The 14,617-nt window shown below is 43.8% G+C and overlaps 1 protein-coding gene and 1 long non-coding RNA gene across 6 annotated transcripts; both read left to right on the forward strand.

Moving 5' to 3' along the window:
• LOC125532097 (uncharacterized) lies at positions 1-8,017 on the forward strand. Of its 5 annotated transcripts, none has more exons than XM_087530991.1 (18): positions 1-2,053; positions 2,201-2,279; positions 2,386-2,456; positions 2,535-2,616; positions 3,033-3,176; positions 3,506-3,592; positions 3,698-3,797; positions 3,952-4,026; positions 4,112-4,239; positions 4,332-4,415; positions 4,495-4,555; positions 4,653-4,706; positions 4,779-4,922; positions 5,008-6,371; positions 6,464-6,613; positions 6,711-6,785; positions 6,874-6,940; positions 7,012-8,017. In XM_087530991.1, the coding sequence occupies exons 14-18, from the start codon at positions 6,327-6,329 to the stop codon at positions 7,065-7,067; spliced, it is 393 nt and encodes a 130-aa protein (XP_087387117.1). In that variant the 5' UTR covers positions 1-2,053; positions 2,201-2,279; positions 2,386-2,456; positions 2,535-2,616; positions 3,033-3,176; positions 3,506-3,592; positions 3,698-3,797; positions 3,952-4,026; positions 4,112-4,239; positions 4,332-4,415; positions 4,495-4,555; positions 4,653-4,706; positions 4,779-4,922; positions 5,008-6,326; the 3' UTR covers positions 7,068-8,017. The 5 variants fall into 4 exon arrangements, 3 of the variants coding, with proteins under 3 accessions (XP_087387122.1, XP_087387117.1, XP_087387113.1); XR_007293736.2 differs by having other exon boundaries at positions 6,464-6,617; XM_087530996.1 differs by having other exon boundaries at positions 4,639-4,706.
• Positions 8,018-8,294: 277 nt separating this feature from the next.
• Positions 8,295-13,637, forward strand: LOC147992578 (uncharacterized). The gene is made up of 6 exons (XR_015609323.1): positions 8,295-11,055; positions 11,177-11,320; positions 11,738-12,386; positions 12,499-12,631; positions 12,725-13,018; positions 13,104-13,637. It is a non-coding gene; the product is annotated as an uncharacterized LOC147992578 (long non-coding RNA).
• The last annotated feature ends 980 nt before the right edge of the window (positions 13,638-14,617 follow it).

The raw sequence follows: 14,617 nt of genomic DNA on the forward strand, positions 1-14,617 counted from the left end.
CTTTTCTGGCAGTAGTAGCATTTTCCTAACCCAAACGCATTTTTTCCAGCAGTAAAAAAGAACACATTTGAAAATTTCCCGTGTCCCGAGTACCCTAGTTGGAAGTTACCCTGTCCGTCCCCAACTCGGGACGGAGACGGAAGCGCCGCCGCCGCCCTCGACCTGCCCACCCCGCTCCGGATCCAGCCCCAACGGCTACCCACTAACTCCACTTTCCTTCTATACCCGCCGCACGCCACCTCGCCGAAGCCGCGCCCGGCAAGGACAAGCCCCCGGCTGCCGCGACCGCCTCTGCCCCGACTATAAAGGCGCGCCCTTTGGCCGGCCAGCTCCTTCTCTCTTCGCCGAGGCCACTCCTCCTCTCTTCGTCCGGGCCATGCCTCTCGCTCTCGCCTCGATTCGTCCTCGACTGGTGCCTCGCCTCCTCTCGCGTCCGGTTTCATCTTGCTCATCCCCGCTCGATTCGTCCGCTCGGATTAGAAGAATCAGATTTGGTTTTGCTCGTCTGCGGGGTTCTGATTTATTTGGTTCTGCTCGTTCGTCCTCGCCGTCGTTCGTTCAGAAATCGCGTCTGGTTCTTTCGATTCTGCTCGTCCTCGCCGTCGTTCGTTCAGAAATCGTGCCTGGTTCATTCGATTCTGCTCTGCTTGTCCTCGCTGTAGTCCGTTTAGATCAGAATCGCGTTTGTTTTGATTTTGCTTGTCCTCGCCGTCGTCAGTTTAGATAGAATCGCGTGTGATTTGATTCTGTGCGTTCTCGCCATAGTCCGTTTGCAATCGCGTTTGCTTTGATTCTGCTCGGTCCCCTGTGTTGCTGCTGGGTTCGTTACGCTGATGCCCTCGCGTGTTCTTCGTGCCGTCTCGTCGTGGGTATCCGTGCCGTGGAGGAAGCGAGCGGTCGGTCGGTTTGGGTCGTCTGGTTTGCGAACTAGCAAGTCTGTTTGAGAAACTTCTGCGTGCGCTTCTGTCATCTGAGAGGCGCTCACGTTCCTGCGTTTCTTGTTCGCGTCGGGCCGATGTTCGCGTCTGCTTTTGAAATTGGATTGCCGTTTATCCGTGGTCGTTCAGATCGTTCCTCTGTTCTGTCACCTGCGTTGTTCGTCCGTTATTTTCATATCTGAAACGCATGCGCCCTTTGATACTACTGTACTTGATGGATGTTCAGATCTCAAACGCTGCCTTGTTCGGATGGGTTGTTCTGATTGAAATTGGATTGTTGGCCCTCTGTCGATTCTTGTTCTACTTGCTGTATGTTCAGGGTGTTACTGCTTATGTTCTTTTCAATTGCTTAATTCTTGTCATGCTGTGCTTATGTTCCCATATATGATTGTGTGTATTCAGGGGTGCTTAGGCAGAAAGATTTACTAGAGTGCAAACCATGTAATTCCTCATGTTGCTGCTACTTCACAGTCACAGTGCTTGAATTTCTTTATAGCTTTGTCTGAATCACCCTCACCGCTCTAGAGAAATCACTTTACTCATTCAAGTTCTGGAATGTCTTTATAGCTTTCTCTGTTTGTGCCCCTATCTATGTTTGTTTCTTGTGTGCAAGTGCTCCATTCTCTGTGTGTGTGACTGCGTGGCTTGATGGTGAATATGTCTGGCTTGACTGTGTGTGTGTGTGCGCGCACGTGGCTTGACTGTGTGTGTGTGTGTGACTCTGTGTGGCTTGACTGTGTGTGTGTGACTCTGTGTGGCTTGACTCTGTGTGTGACTTGACTGTGTGTGTGACTCTGTGTGGCTTGACTGATGTGACTGTGAATATTGCGTTTGCTTGATGGTGTGGCTTGTATGCTTTGTTGAATGATTGGTTGTATAACTTGTGTTTTACATTGTTGTGGCATGATTGATTGCTGTTTGTTGAATGTGAACTCGTATCCATGTATGCTAACTTGGTATTGGTAGTTCCTAATCATAGGCAACACACCTATTACTACTAGCTTGTTTAGTGTAGACTAACTATTCTTTTTTCTGATTTTTTGTGTGATTATGTCTTCACATTGCACTGCTCGATCCATATCGACATGCCCACGCTGCCTGATGAGGATAAAGATGTAAGGAACTCCTCCCAAGAATCTCTCTTGCTCCTTGTATTAACTTGGCGACTAGACTTTACATGTTAAAAAAATATATTTTTTCGTGAAACTGAAGCTCCTTGCTGTAACCCATTATATGACTTTATGAGCATGCACCACTTTCAGGTTATGAAAAAATGGGGTGCTCCAAACAAGATTGACTTCTTCTCTCTCTTATACAAGGCATGCAGAAGATGTGCAGCAAGTAAGTAACTCATTATGTCAATATTTAGAGTGTACTACTTCACATGTTTGTTTGCATTTCATACTTCAAATGTTCCCAACGTTGATAGTTTTTTTTCCTGCAATAGGCACAGGAGTTCCTCTCTAAGTTAGGTGATCTTAGTCAAACTCTGTTTTTTCCAAAATTGAGAATGTGGAGGTAATTTCAAGATATTCTTTCAACATTCCTGCGAAACTTTGATTTGTTTACCACCTATTGACTCCTTATTCCTTGCAGGGCTTGAACCATTTTGATGAGATCCTGGAAGAAGCAGATGGTATAATTCTGTCACCTTGGAATTGATCTTCCACCTGAAAAGGTTGGTTATCTCAACCTTCGCAATGCATTATCTCTTAACGTGTCGTCCTAGTAGTGAAAAAATTAGAGAGAATCACCCCAATGCATTGTTTCTTCAGGGTCGTATCTAAATGATATTGCATTGTGGAGAAATTTAAAGAAAACGAGCTAAGAGCCATATCTATATGAACATACAGCTCCACTCTCATTCTTTCTTAATTATTACAGTGCCACATCAGCATTTTGACTATGATAACGTGCTAAGAGCCAAGCATTGTGAGTGCCCTTGGCAGTTGTGAAGGCATTTTGCTTGATTAACATGTAATTTTCTCATTTGCATGAAGCTTAGTGATGATTTCATGTGCTTTAGTTAGATTTGCTCTTTTTTAAAACAAAAATCAAGGGTCTCTATTGAGTACTACTTTGTTCGTTCTTTAGGTGTTCTTATTTCAGAAGTCTGCTCTGCACAAGTGCAATATGGCTGGAAAGCCTGCTGTTGTTACTCGTGTTGTGGACAGTATGACGGACAACCTAAGGCTACTCGTGCGGAGGCAACTGATGTGGCAAACGCGGTGCTGGATGGTTAGTTTTTGCCTCTTGCAGATATCTTATACTTTGGTGATCCTGTATAGCTGCTCAGTACTGCACCCAAACAAACTATTAATGAACTTGAGCTGATTTTATTTTCCAGAAATATGAACATAACACATGGGTACACTCAATTCTGAACTCAACCACTAGCACTGTAATATGAATAATGAGTAAGATGAGGTTAACGACAGTGAGTACTCCATGTGCTCTGTCTCATACTTCCCATTGTTGCTATCATGGTTTAAAATTTGCGGAGTATGCACAAGTGCCAGTCTTGACCAGCAATATGTTGTTAGTCCTGAGTATAGCAATGTATGCAGGATATGCTTTCCGCTAAAGCACCAGCAGCAACCAAGAAGATTGAAAAATCCAATGAAAGTTCTGATTCTGAAAGCTCTGACTCTGAGGTATTCATTTACCTACCGATTTTGAAGTGGAAGCTTCATCATTTAATAGCATTTTTAATTATCTTTTTGACTAATTTCACCATGTTTCACTTCATTGGTTTTCAGAAGCCAGCCACTGAAGTAAAGAATTCTGCGGTTGCTACTGCACAAAAGAAAAACCAGGAATTGGAAGGCTCTGACAGTGATTCTGATGATTCATCAGAAGGTAATAATCATATTTCTAGCAATGCATGTCAATGTGAGATTGTTGAGTACAAAAGCATAAAACATATTTCTTTTACTTACCATTCCCCTGATTTTGTCGTTTAATTATGTGGAGTACTCATATTTCTTAGTCCTAACCGGAAAACTGTTTGCAGGATATGGCCACTAAAAAACGAGTGGCCAAGAAAGTGGTAGAATCCATTGGAAGTTCTGATTCTGACTCTGAGGAGGTATTAGTCTACTAGTTATATGAAAACTAAGGCTTCATCATTCTGTCTTTATAATGTGATACTAACATTTTCAATATATTTCCAGGATACCACTGCTAAACCAGTTCAATCTTCCAAGGTTGTTGCTGTAAGAATAAAGAATCTAGTGATAGCTCAGATTCTGACTCAGATTCAGATTCTGAAGAAGTTCTCTGTTGTACTTGTTTACTCTTGGTAACTTCTCTTGTGTGATATTTGTATTTCTTAAACATTGTTTTGCTGCTAGCAAATGCCATCTTTCTAATGCGGTTACTTTCTATGTCCAGGATACCGTTGTTAAAACAGTTTCTATAAAGAAAGAAGAATCTAGTGCTAGCTCAGATAATGACTCGGATTCAGATTCTGATGAAGTAAGTGTTCTGTTACTTGCTTACTCTTGGTCACTTTTTTTGTTGTGCAATGCTTAAAATTCCTTCCAATGTTTTGCAGCCAGCAAAATCTACTATTCCTGCTAAGAGGCCTCTGACAACAGAGAAAAAAGAGCGAACATGTACGCATTATTTTTAAAATTTTATTTTCTTGAAAGCATTGTCTTCTTTGATATTTGTTATACATTAGTTGATCTTGTTGTAGTTCAATATTTGCAGTCCAAGGATGATTCTGATGAGAGTGATGAAGAGCCTGCACTAAAGAAGCCTAAGGTACTTAATTTTTGGTGTTTGCTTTTTCATCTGAAGATTTTGGTATATATTGCATTTCTTATTCTATCCCAGGATTCATCTTCTGGTGGTGCCAAGCCAGTCTCTAAGGTCCCCAAGAAACAAAGCAGTGGTGATGACGACAGTTCTGAAGGGAGCTCCAGCTGTGATGATGAAAACAATTAATGAATGTCAATGGCAAAGTCCAAGCAGAATGAAGTATGCTTTGAGTATATTTATGTTGTTGTAATTTTTCCTCTTATGTTTGATGGTACTCAGCCTCTAACTAGCTTCCTATTTTCAGGAACGAAGATCTGAATCACCCTCACCCCGCTAGAGAAATCGGTTTACTCATTCAAGTTCTGGAAATTCTTTATAGCTTTCTGAGTTTACTTCGGTCTTGCATGTGTTAGCTTTCTGTTTAATTTGTGCCCCTTTCTCTGTCTGTTTCTTGTGTGCAAGCGCTCCATTCTGTGTGTGTGACTGTGTGGCTTGACTCTATGTGTGTGGCTTTTTTGTGTGTGTTGCTTGACTCTCTATGTGTGGCTTGATGGTGAATATGTGTGTGGCTTGACTGTGTGTGTGCTTGACTCTGTGTGTCTGTGTGACTCTGTGAATATTGCATTTGCTTGATGGTGTGGTTTGTATGCTTTGTTGAATGATTGATTGTGTATAACTTGTGTTTGTATGCTTGACTCTATGTGTGTGGCTTCTTTGTGTGTGTTGCTTGACTCTCTGTGTGTGGCTTGATGGTGAATATGTGTGTGGCTTGACTGTGTGTGTGCTTGACTCTGTGTGTCTGTGTGACTGTGTGAATATTGCATTTTCTTGATGGTGTGGTTTGTATGCTTTGTTGAATGATTGATTGTGTATAACTTGTGTTTTATATTGTTGTGGCCTAACACTGCCTTTGCCGGTCCCAAGCCCGGGTGTGAAAATGTGGAGGGAGCTGCAGTTACCTTCTTTGTATTGTTTGCATTATGAGTGTCGATAGAAATTACACAGTTTAGGTTACTGTCGTAATCGAATAGTGAATCTTCGCATAATTTGGTAGCATGTGATTCAAGCTTTGAAATGCATCCTTCCTTGCTATAAACTTACTGATTCCTTTCTGAAGTTGTACGGGGTTAGTGTTTTTCTTATACGATACCAAAGGGAAGCGAGTAGCTAAGAATCTAGGCCTATAAGGGTTCGATTTTTCTCCCTTTTTGATTTTCTTTTACGGTGCCTTCTCAGCATGACGCGTGTGGTGCTTTGGTTTTACTTCTGTGCGTGATTTTTTAGGTGGAGAGGTCTGCACACACGTTTTGGATGTTTTGAAGTCCACTGCTTTGACTGTCTCCTGACACTCTGACTGTTTCCATCTTAGGTGACGTGTGCTTTCTAGTTTTGATTGTGTCTCCTTGTTTGCCACATATCATTTTTGTATGTCGGATTATTTGGGCCGATTTTTCTGGGCTCTTCTCATGGTACGGGTGTGTTCCTTTCTTTTTGCTTCTGCTGCCTATAAACAAGCTATTCTGGAGGCCTTATTTCTCGGTATCTAGATTCTTTGCTTTGGGTTTGTGGTATGGGTTCTTGCAGTTCGGTGTGCTGATCGGCTGCCTTCTTCTTCTTCGGTTCATGCTTCTGATCGATCTGTTCCAAGTCGCTCTGAATATGTTCCTGGTACGTTTTGCTTAATTGTTTTTTTTCTGCTGTGTGTGATTTTGCTGCTATATGCGCTGTGTTCATATTATTGTATCATTTTCTGTGGTTAGTTTTGGATCCTAATGAAGTGCGCCGGTGTCAGCATGAGATTCAACGTGGGAAGCGGCCTATTTATTTATACAACCACGGTCCATTGGCTGGAGTCGAGGAAATTCTCAAGCATAAAACGGCATCTTCTTACTCAGCATGCTTTTAAAGAAGTTGGTATTGAATTTATGGATTTGTATAGCTACCTGATCCCGGTATATGAAATTGAGCCTCTTGAGAAAATTACTGATGTACAAAATTGACTGACAGGATGAAGTCGAAGTGGCACGGATGGCAGCAATCAACAAGGAAATTAAGCGTGTGTTGACAGAAGTTCTTCTGAAGGTTTGTCATTGCACGGATGACAGAAGCACTTCTGTTCTAAATTCAGCAAGACTGCCATTTCTTACTTTTGTACTTTTGTCATTTCCAGGTTAATGATGATCTTTTTAATGAGATCGCGGCCAAAGTTATGAACGAAGATGATTCATCAGCTGAACGTGAGTGAATTATACTAAAACTTAATGTAAATAGGCCAATTACATTGCTGATTATCACCTCTGTGTTGCAGCAAATGAGACCACTGGTGTCTCTAGCTCAAAGGAGCTTGGTCTGGGAGAATCATAAGTCAAGACCACAGCTGTACTGGTCGTTCTGATGATACTGGGCTAATTCTCCTAAAGGTGCTCTTCTTGGTCTTGCTAATTATGATTCAGATGATGCGGGTTTAATTCCAAATTTATCATCTGAAATTAAAGTTGGTGCAGCTCATCCTAAAGAAAGTAAGTTCTTGAAAAACACAAAGCGGACATGGTTTCCCAGAATTTATTTTCTAAATAAGGGAGAGCCTATTATTAACTTTCTGAGTTTACTTCGGTCTTGCATGTATTAGCTTTCTGTTTTTGCCCCTATCTATGTCTGTTTCTTTCCATTTCTTGTGTGCACGCGCTCAATTGTGTTTGTGTGTGTGATGTGCCCCTATCTATGTCTGTTTCTGTCTGTTTTTTGCGTGCAAGTGCTACATTGTGTGTGTGTGAGACTGTGTGTGTGATGTGCCCATATCTATGCCCGTTTCTTGTGTGCAAGTGCTTGATTGAGTGTGTGCTTGTGTGACTCTGTGTGTATTGCTTTGATGGTGTGGCCTGTATGCTTTCGTGAATGATTGGTGTGTTTTGTATTGTTGTGGTTTAACACTGCCTTTGCCGGTCCCAAGCCCGGATGCGAAAATGTGGAGGGACCTGCAGTTACCTTGTTTGTATTGCTTGCCTTAGAAGTGTTGATTGAAATTACTCTGTCCTAATAGAATAGTGAATCTTCACATAATGTCGTATCATGTGATTCAAGCTCTGAAATGCATCCTTCCTTGCTATGAAAAATCTAGCAAGTGTAATTGTCTAGAATTTGTCCGTCTCCTAAATTAATCTCGCTGGTTTATTAAATCTTGTCAGCAGTGATGTTCTTTTCTGCTAATATGTACACTTTTTTCTTCTAAAAATCAGACATATGTTTTTAATTTGGCTTTAGGTTGAAATTTGTGGCTGGCTGATCATGCACGAATCTCAGCGTCGCATGTGTCCCTCATTTGTCTGTCACTCACGAGTGCGGGTCGGGTTGTGGGTCCTTTTCAGTTATTCATTTGTATAGGGGGTGACCTGCTGAGAGTGTGTGTGTCCGGGCGGAGGGGGGAGGGGGGAGGACCGGTGGAGGCTCGTGTAGACGGCGGCGGTGTTGGTGGCCGGAGCATTTCAGTGGGGAAGGAGCTGACTTCGGCGCACGGCCAGGCACTATGTGGGATCGTGAGTCCCCTTTCCCCTCTTTGATTCAATTCATTTTACCGAAAAAGGCTTTTGCCCCACTTTATATATAAATCAATGGTTGACATACAAGCTGCAAAACACCTGACACACACACACCAGAGGACCGGTGGAGGCTCATGTAGAGGGCAGTGGCGGTGTTGGTGGCCGGAGCGTTTCAGTGGGGAAGGAGCTGACTTCGGCGCACGTCCAGGCACTGTGTGGGCTCGTGAGTCCCCTTTCCCCTCTTTGATTCAATTCATTTTACCGAAAAAGGCTTTTGCCCCACTTTATATATAAAGCAATGATTGATATACAGGCTGCAAAACACCCGACACCACACACACCAGAGGCAAATACAAGGGAGCTGGCGAACAACAACAGTACTCCAAACACCCCAAAGCAAACAAGTAGGCAGAAGAGCATAGCTAAGGATCTAAAGAGCTCTCCACCGTGAATAGTCTCTATGAGGAGACGAAACCGCAACTCGACGGAACTAGGGACTCCAAAGCGGTGCTTCCACAAAACAAACGACACTAAAGAGCCACCACTGCCTGATCCAGAGAATTGAGGTTTTCGCTCGGAGTAACACGAAGGACGCAGGGCCACTGCGATGGAGCCTTCAAAGAAGGGAACGATGCATGAACCCCGCCGCCATCGGTCTGGCCCGAGCCAGACGAGATTTTCATCCCGGCCACCACCCTCCGCCTCCGCCCAGGGTACGACCCTACATGAGAGCGCTGGCTGCAGCACCATCGAGAACGTCGAAGCCCGCCCCCATGCCGCCCACACGGCCATGACAACAAGCCCGTCCGTGCCCGAGCCATGAGCTCCGCCCACGAGCCTGCAACTCCCACCACCAAGGGCAACGCATCTAGACACTCCAAATACCATCAAAGGCACGAGCTTTGATCCAACTAGCAGATCCCTAGCACCATCGGAGCCCCCAATGACCGACCCGCCACGAACAACGGTCGGCGGCTAGGAGGCACGAGGCCAGGAAAAGGCTCCCGCCACCAAGGGCAATGCATCTAGACACTCCAAAGACCATCAAAGGCACGAGCTTTGATCCAACTAGCAGATCCCTAGCACCATCGGAGCCCCCAATGACCGACCCGCCGCGAACAACGGTCGGCGGCTAGGAGGCATGAGGCCAGGAAAAGGCGAGGGGGAGTGGAGCTCGTCCAGACCGGTGCACCCCTGTGTCGGTGACAGGTAGTCGGTCTACCCATCCCTCCAGCAGCCTCCCCTGCGTCATCCCTAACGCCCTACCACGGCCTTCGGCAAGAACCAAGCGAGGAAGAGGCGGCCACCCCTCCGTCGGCGAGGGCCGACCGCACCCTGTCGCTGAAGAAGGCCTCCAGAGGAGCGCCAATCACCACCACACCACCTATGCCTCCACGCCCTGGCCAGGTCCAGCCGATGCCCCGTCACCCCATCGGAGTAGAGTGAACACCAGCTGCAGCACCACCACCTTAGAAGGCCCGCCGACCACCCCTGCCGCCGCCAACCGCCACTACCAGCCGGATCTGGACAGGGGCAGCCAGATACGCCGCCAGCACGCCCCCGGGCCTCCAGGTCCCACGAGCCGAGGTGGAGGTGGAGGAGAGGAGGAGGCGGCGGCAATCCACCAGGATGCCAGGAGGAGGGAGGAAGCCGGAGCAGAGGCTGGCCCGATGCCCGATGCCACCGAGCAGGGCAGGCACCCCGCGACGTCCGCCACCTGTGCGCGGGAGGAAGCAGCCCCGCCATCGCCTGCGCCACGCGGCCTTTTCCTGGCGATGCCACCGGTGGCAGCAGTGGAGGGGGGGAGTGAGTTGGGGGCGGCGGCGCTAGGGTTGCCTCCCGGGGGCGCCCGCGGGAGCGCCTTGGGAGGGGAGGGTGGGTCTGGCCTCATTCAATTCATTTTCGAGGAAGATCAGGCACCTCATTCCCGTCTGAGAGCCAAAAACCGGTTTTCCTTAGTGTCCAAGTGCAGCTGTGCGGGGCGATGAGGGAGAAATTGGTAGCCATCCAGCCCAACCTACCGACCATGGCAGGGGGGTGAATCAAATATGTCTGTCTTCGTGTGTTTGCTTTTTTTGGACAGTTTAAGTTCTGTTCCAGACTTCGTGTGTTCTCATTCTTGTATTTAATTTTTGTTTATTAGTTTTGTCCTTTGGTCATTTCTGAGTTCCTTGCACTCTTCAATTTTGGAACTTCTTGATATTATTCTTTTAAATCATTATTCATTCCTTAGTTTTATTTTTAACATTAGACTTTTAAATCAGTATTCAATCTGAACTTTTCTTCAATACAAACTATGTATTGTAGCTCTGAAACCGTAGCTCACATGGTTCAGTCTTCTATTTAGTTTTCAATCATATAAATGTATTTCAGATCAACATTGAGCAGTTAGTTCTGTAGAACCATGTGAAGCAGAATTTCTTATTTTTTTCAATGTTGTTGCTGGATAAGCAATGGTCAGCCCATCACTGTTTTTTATAATTCATGTGGTTTTCTATTGTCATTATTTTTGTAGGAGATCATTTCTAAGCAACAATTTGTTTCATTTAGTCTTTTTGTCCCTTTAGAGGATTTCTTCAGTTTTTTAGGTCAGTATTTACATATAGAGAAGGGAAGGCCAGGCAGGCACTGCAAGTTCCACACTGCATGCTCATGGTAGGATAGAAATGGGATTTGTTTTTGTAGGATGATTTATAGACGGGGGTTCGCTATGTGCGATCAGGAGGATAGTTACATCAAGCAAGTGCGCCAGGTAGCAGATGAGGACGCCGTCAGCGTGAGGGATGCACTGTCGCAGCACTTGATCGAAACTAGAGGTAAATTAACACAACTCTTAATGTATTTGTTTGAAATAATGCTTAACTATTTGTTTTCTTTTGTAATTCTCTCTTATTGAGTGTCTTTTCTCTGTTGGGTTATTCCACACCATGGTTGCAGAGGACCAAGAAGTAGTAGCATCCGGATCATCAGGAGATAAAAGCAAGGACCAATGACAAAAAGCAGATCGAGGAAAGGAAAAACTGCATTGACAGCTAAGCTAGGGAGATCAGATCATATTGTCCTCTTGATTGAATCAATCTGGTATTCTTTTCTCTCTCTGCTATTAATTGTGCTTCAAGGTGCAGTTCTCTTAGTTGATTCCGTTGGTACGGCACTAATTAACAACAGTGGATATGTGTCAGTGATATGTTGAACTACTTGGGAAGAAACTAAGCTGGTGCCTATTAGCAACATGCAAAGCAAAACATTACCTGTTGATTGACTGGCTGTGTATATTGCTTTCACTGTTCGATCCTACATTCAATTGAGAATTGCATGATTTGGACAATTAAGTTAGCAGCGCTACGCTACTACTCCCTCCGTTCCAGAATAGATGACTCAACTTAATAAACCCAGCTCTAGTCTCATCTATTTTGGAACAGAGGGAGTATATACTACCTTGATACGCTTAATAAACCCAGCTCTAGTCTCATCTAGTCTAAATCTTAATGTAAGCAGGTGGAAGGGAGACATCCTCATCCTGCTGCTGCTCGGCCTGGTGGCGCGTGAATGCAGTAGGTTGCTGTTTTCTGGTGAAAAGACAAGTGTTGTGTAATTTATATTGTTGGCAACAAGCGCTTTTATGAGGTTGAGAGAAGGACCAGTAATGTAGCTGCATGGTGACTAAGACTACCATTTGTAGTTTATATTGTTTCAGTCGCTTGCTGTAATCTGAAGGAAGAATTGGTGAACATAGTGGCGGTGAGTTGTTTATGGACATGTGTTTGGGCAGGAGCCATATGTAGCAGTTGTAATGATGTGTTGGCTGCGCCTACTCTGCTTAGAGAAGAGAAGAGAAGAGAAGAGCAGAGCAGAGTGTTGATATTTAGATAAGTAGTGATGCAAGGGGTTTTTCTTTTGGCAGAGCAGAGCAGAGTCTTGATATCTAGATGTCTGCCTTGCCTTTCAGTACTTGCCCTGGCCACCCTTTCTGAAAGAGTTTTTTTCTTTTGATTTTAGAACTCTAACGTGAATAATTAGATATCAATTAATTAACATGATCAAGCAATGAACAAGATGGAAAGCTATGGAATATCCCCCAGCAAGCAATGAACAAGATGGAAAGCTATGGAATATCCCCCAGCAAGCAATGAACAAGATCATGAAGGTAATTACCATGCTAACTGTAGCAAATATAGCTCTATGGCAATATCTCTGTTGTAGTGAAAAAATAATCTTATTTAATAAATGACATGCTTGTTTATTTTCTCTTTTGACAGTCAAATCCTGCTCTGTATGTGCTGTGGGAGAGAATAAGAAAGGGACTTCTGTTGTATTCATCTGAACCCACCGAGCCATATCTGTCTTCACAGAACTACGGTGCGGAGGGATGATCATCAATCAAATCATATGGTTTGTGGATGACACAAATGTCTATCAAGTTACAATTTCTTATTTTCAATCCAAGAACTGGTAAGTATTTCTGAAGGTTTCCTGTATGGGCAGGATAATCCCCAATTCAAGGAGATGAGATGCTAACAAGTCCAAGATGTTGCTGAAGCCTGTCAAGACAATGGTTACCGAACCGCATCATATCTGGCCATCAATCTTTGACTGATGAGCAGTGGCTCAAGATTGAATGTGCGCTCAGGGATCTCATTCTTTCTGATCTGCAAATAAAAACAATGTTAACACTTGTGCACTTACGCAATCTGAGATGAGATTCGTGGTATGATACTTGGTGCTGAAATAGGTCCGCGGTCACAGCAGAGGCAACAGATAGCTGAGATTGAGAAACAGGTATGTAAATCTTTTTATAACAGCCTTTCTCTATGCATAGTGATCGCACCAGTTTCCTCATTCTTGGATTTACTTGAATTTGCAGTCCCGAGATGTCAGGTAAGCAAATTAAGCTGCTGCCCTTACTCTAACTTTTCTGGCGTACCGAAGCCATTGGGTCTATCAGCGGCGGCGGCGGCGAAGAAATGGGGGTTTTCTTGATCTCTGGGGCGATTGGGGGTTTTCTAGAGAAGTCGGCCGCCATACTTGGGCTATAAGGCTCGGCGATGCGCGGGAATAGAGGCATCGATGCTCGCATCGCACCGTTGCGGCGCCGACTCATGGCAATCGCTGAAAAATGGGCAGGGTGAATGCGCACCGACGAGCGTTCTGGCGGGAACAAAACTAATCCAGTCCAGCCCTTGCCGCAACGTGGAGTGATTTGACAAGTTGCGTGGGCTGACACTAGTTTTTATCCACCCATGTGCGATTTTGCAGCAGCGCACACAAGTTATTTGGTATTGACGTAAAACTCAATCGCACACAGGTTTAGCGGATCAATCGTGGCTGATGATTGAATACAACACAAACAATTCGTATGGATGAATTGTGTGCAATGCATCGCCCATGGGTGCTTTAAATGAACCATGTCTAATAATTGGTTGATCGCACACAATTAATTTTTCCGAACTGTGTGTACCCAATGGCAAACAGTTTTAAAAAAATAAACGTGTTTCGCAAAAAGAAAAGATAAGTGTGTGCGATGATTCCAGTTTCACACACGTTGGTTTATGGTGTGCCGTGTGTTCATCACACATGTTTATTCTTTATCATGTGCGAAGGTGGGGACTTAATAGGACAGATCTACACTAGTGATGGTTCAGAGACCCCACCTATACATGTGCCCCTTCCAGCAACCCTAAGACCGTATCTCCCCGCACTAACTACCGTACCATACCCCCTATACTAGACCATATACCCTACTATCTTCTTGTATTGCTGCTAGGTGATACCTTGGATGAGGAAAACAATTGTAACTCGGTGGAAATCTACTAAATCCACAATGTGGAAACTTCCTAGGTACTGTACAACTTACTCACAGCAACCAGCCGGCGTCCTAGGTGTATATAAAAAATGTTCAATGTTTATAGAAGAAGTAGACATGAAAACATATATGTTTTACAAAATGTTAATCACGTATACAATTGTTCCTGGTGTATACAATTTTTTATAATGTGTATAGAAAATGTAGATATCAAAAAAATATAAATTGTCAAAAATGTTTATAGAAAAATTGTTCCTGGTGTATACATTTTTTTTATAATCTGTATAGAAAATGTAGATATCAAAAAATATAAATTATCAAAAATGTTAGTCACGTATTTAAAAATGTACAATGTGTTTGAAAAATGTAGAAATAAAAAGGTACACGTTTTCAGTTTTTTGAAAAATGATAATCATCCATCTAAAAAATGTTAAATGTGTATCGAACAAAATGTTTTTGATGTACATGAAAAACGTATACAAATTTTTTACAATGTGTATGGAAATAAATAGACATAAAAAAGTTTTAAAATTTTGTAATCATGTATTTGGACAATGTTAAATGTGTATATAAAA

Source organism: Triticum urartu, chromosome 1A (assembly GCF_056163025.1).
Source record: "Triticum urartu cultivar PI428250 chromosome 1A, HENAU_Tu73, whole genome shotgun sequence".
Taxonomy (NCBI): Eukaryota; Viridiplantae; Streptophyta; class Magnoliopsida; order Poales; family Poaceae; genus Triticum; species Triticum urartu.

What these genes read in the sequence shown, in the direction of transcription:
- LOC125532097 (XM_087530987.1), top strand. Translation starts at nt 3,072, where the DNA reads ATGGCTGGAAAGCCTGCTGTTGTTACTCGTGTTGTGGACAGTATGACG. An exon ending in GGCAAACGCGGTGCTGGATG is followed by an intron (nt 3,177 to 3,505) that starts GTTAGTTTTTGC and finishes CAATGTATGCAG; the next exon opens with GATATGCTTTCCGCTAAAGC. An exon ending in CTGAAAGCTCTGACTCTGAG is followed by an intron (nt 3,593 to 3,697) that starts GTATTCATTTAC and finishes ATTGGTTTTCAG; the next exon opens with AAGCCAGCCACTGAAGTAAA.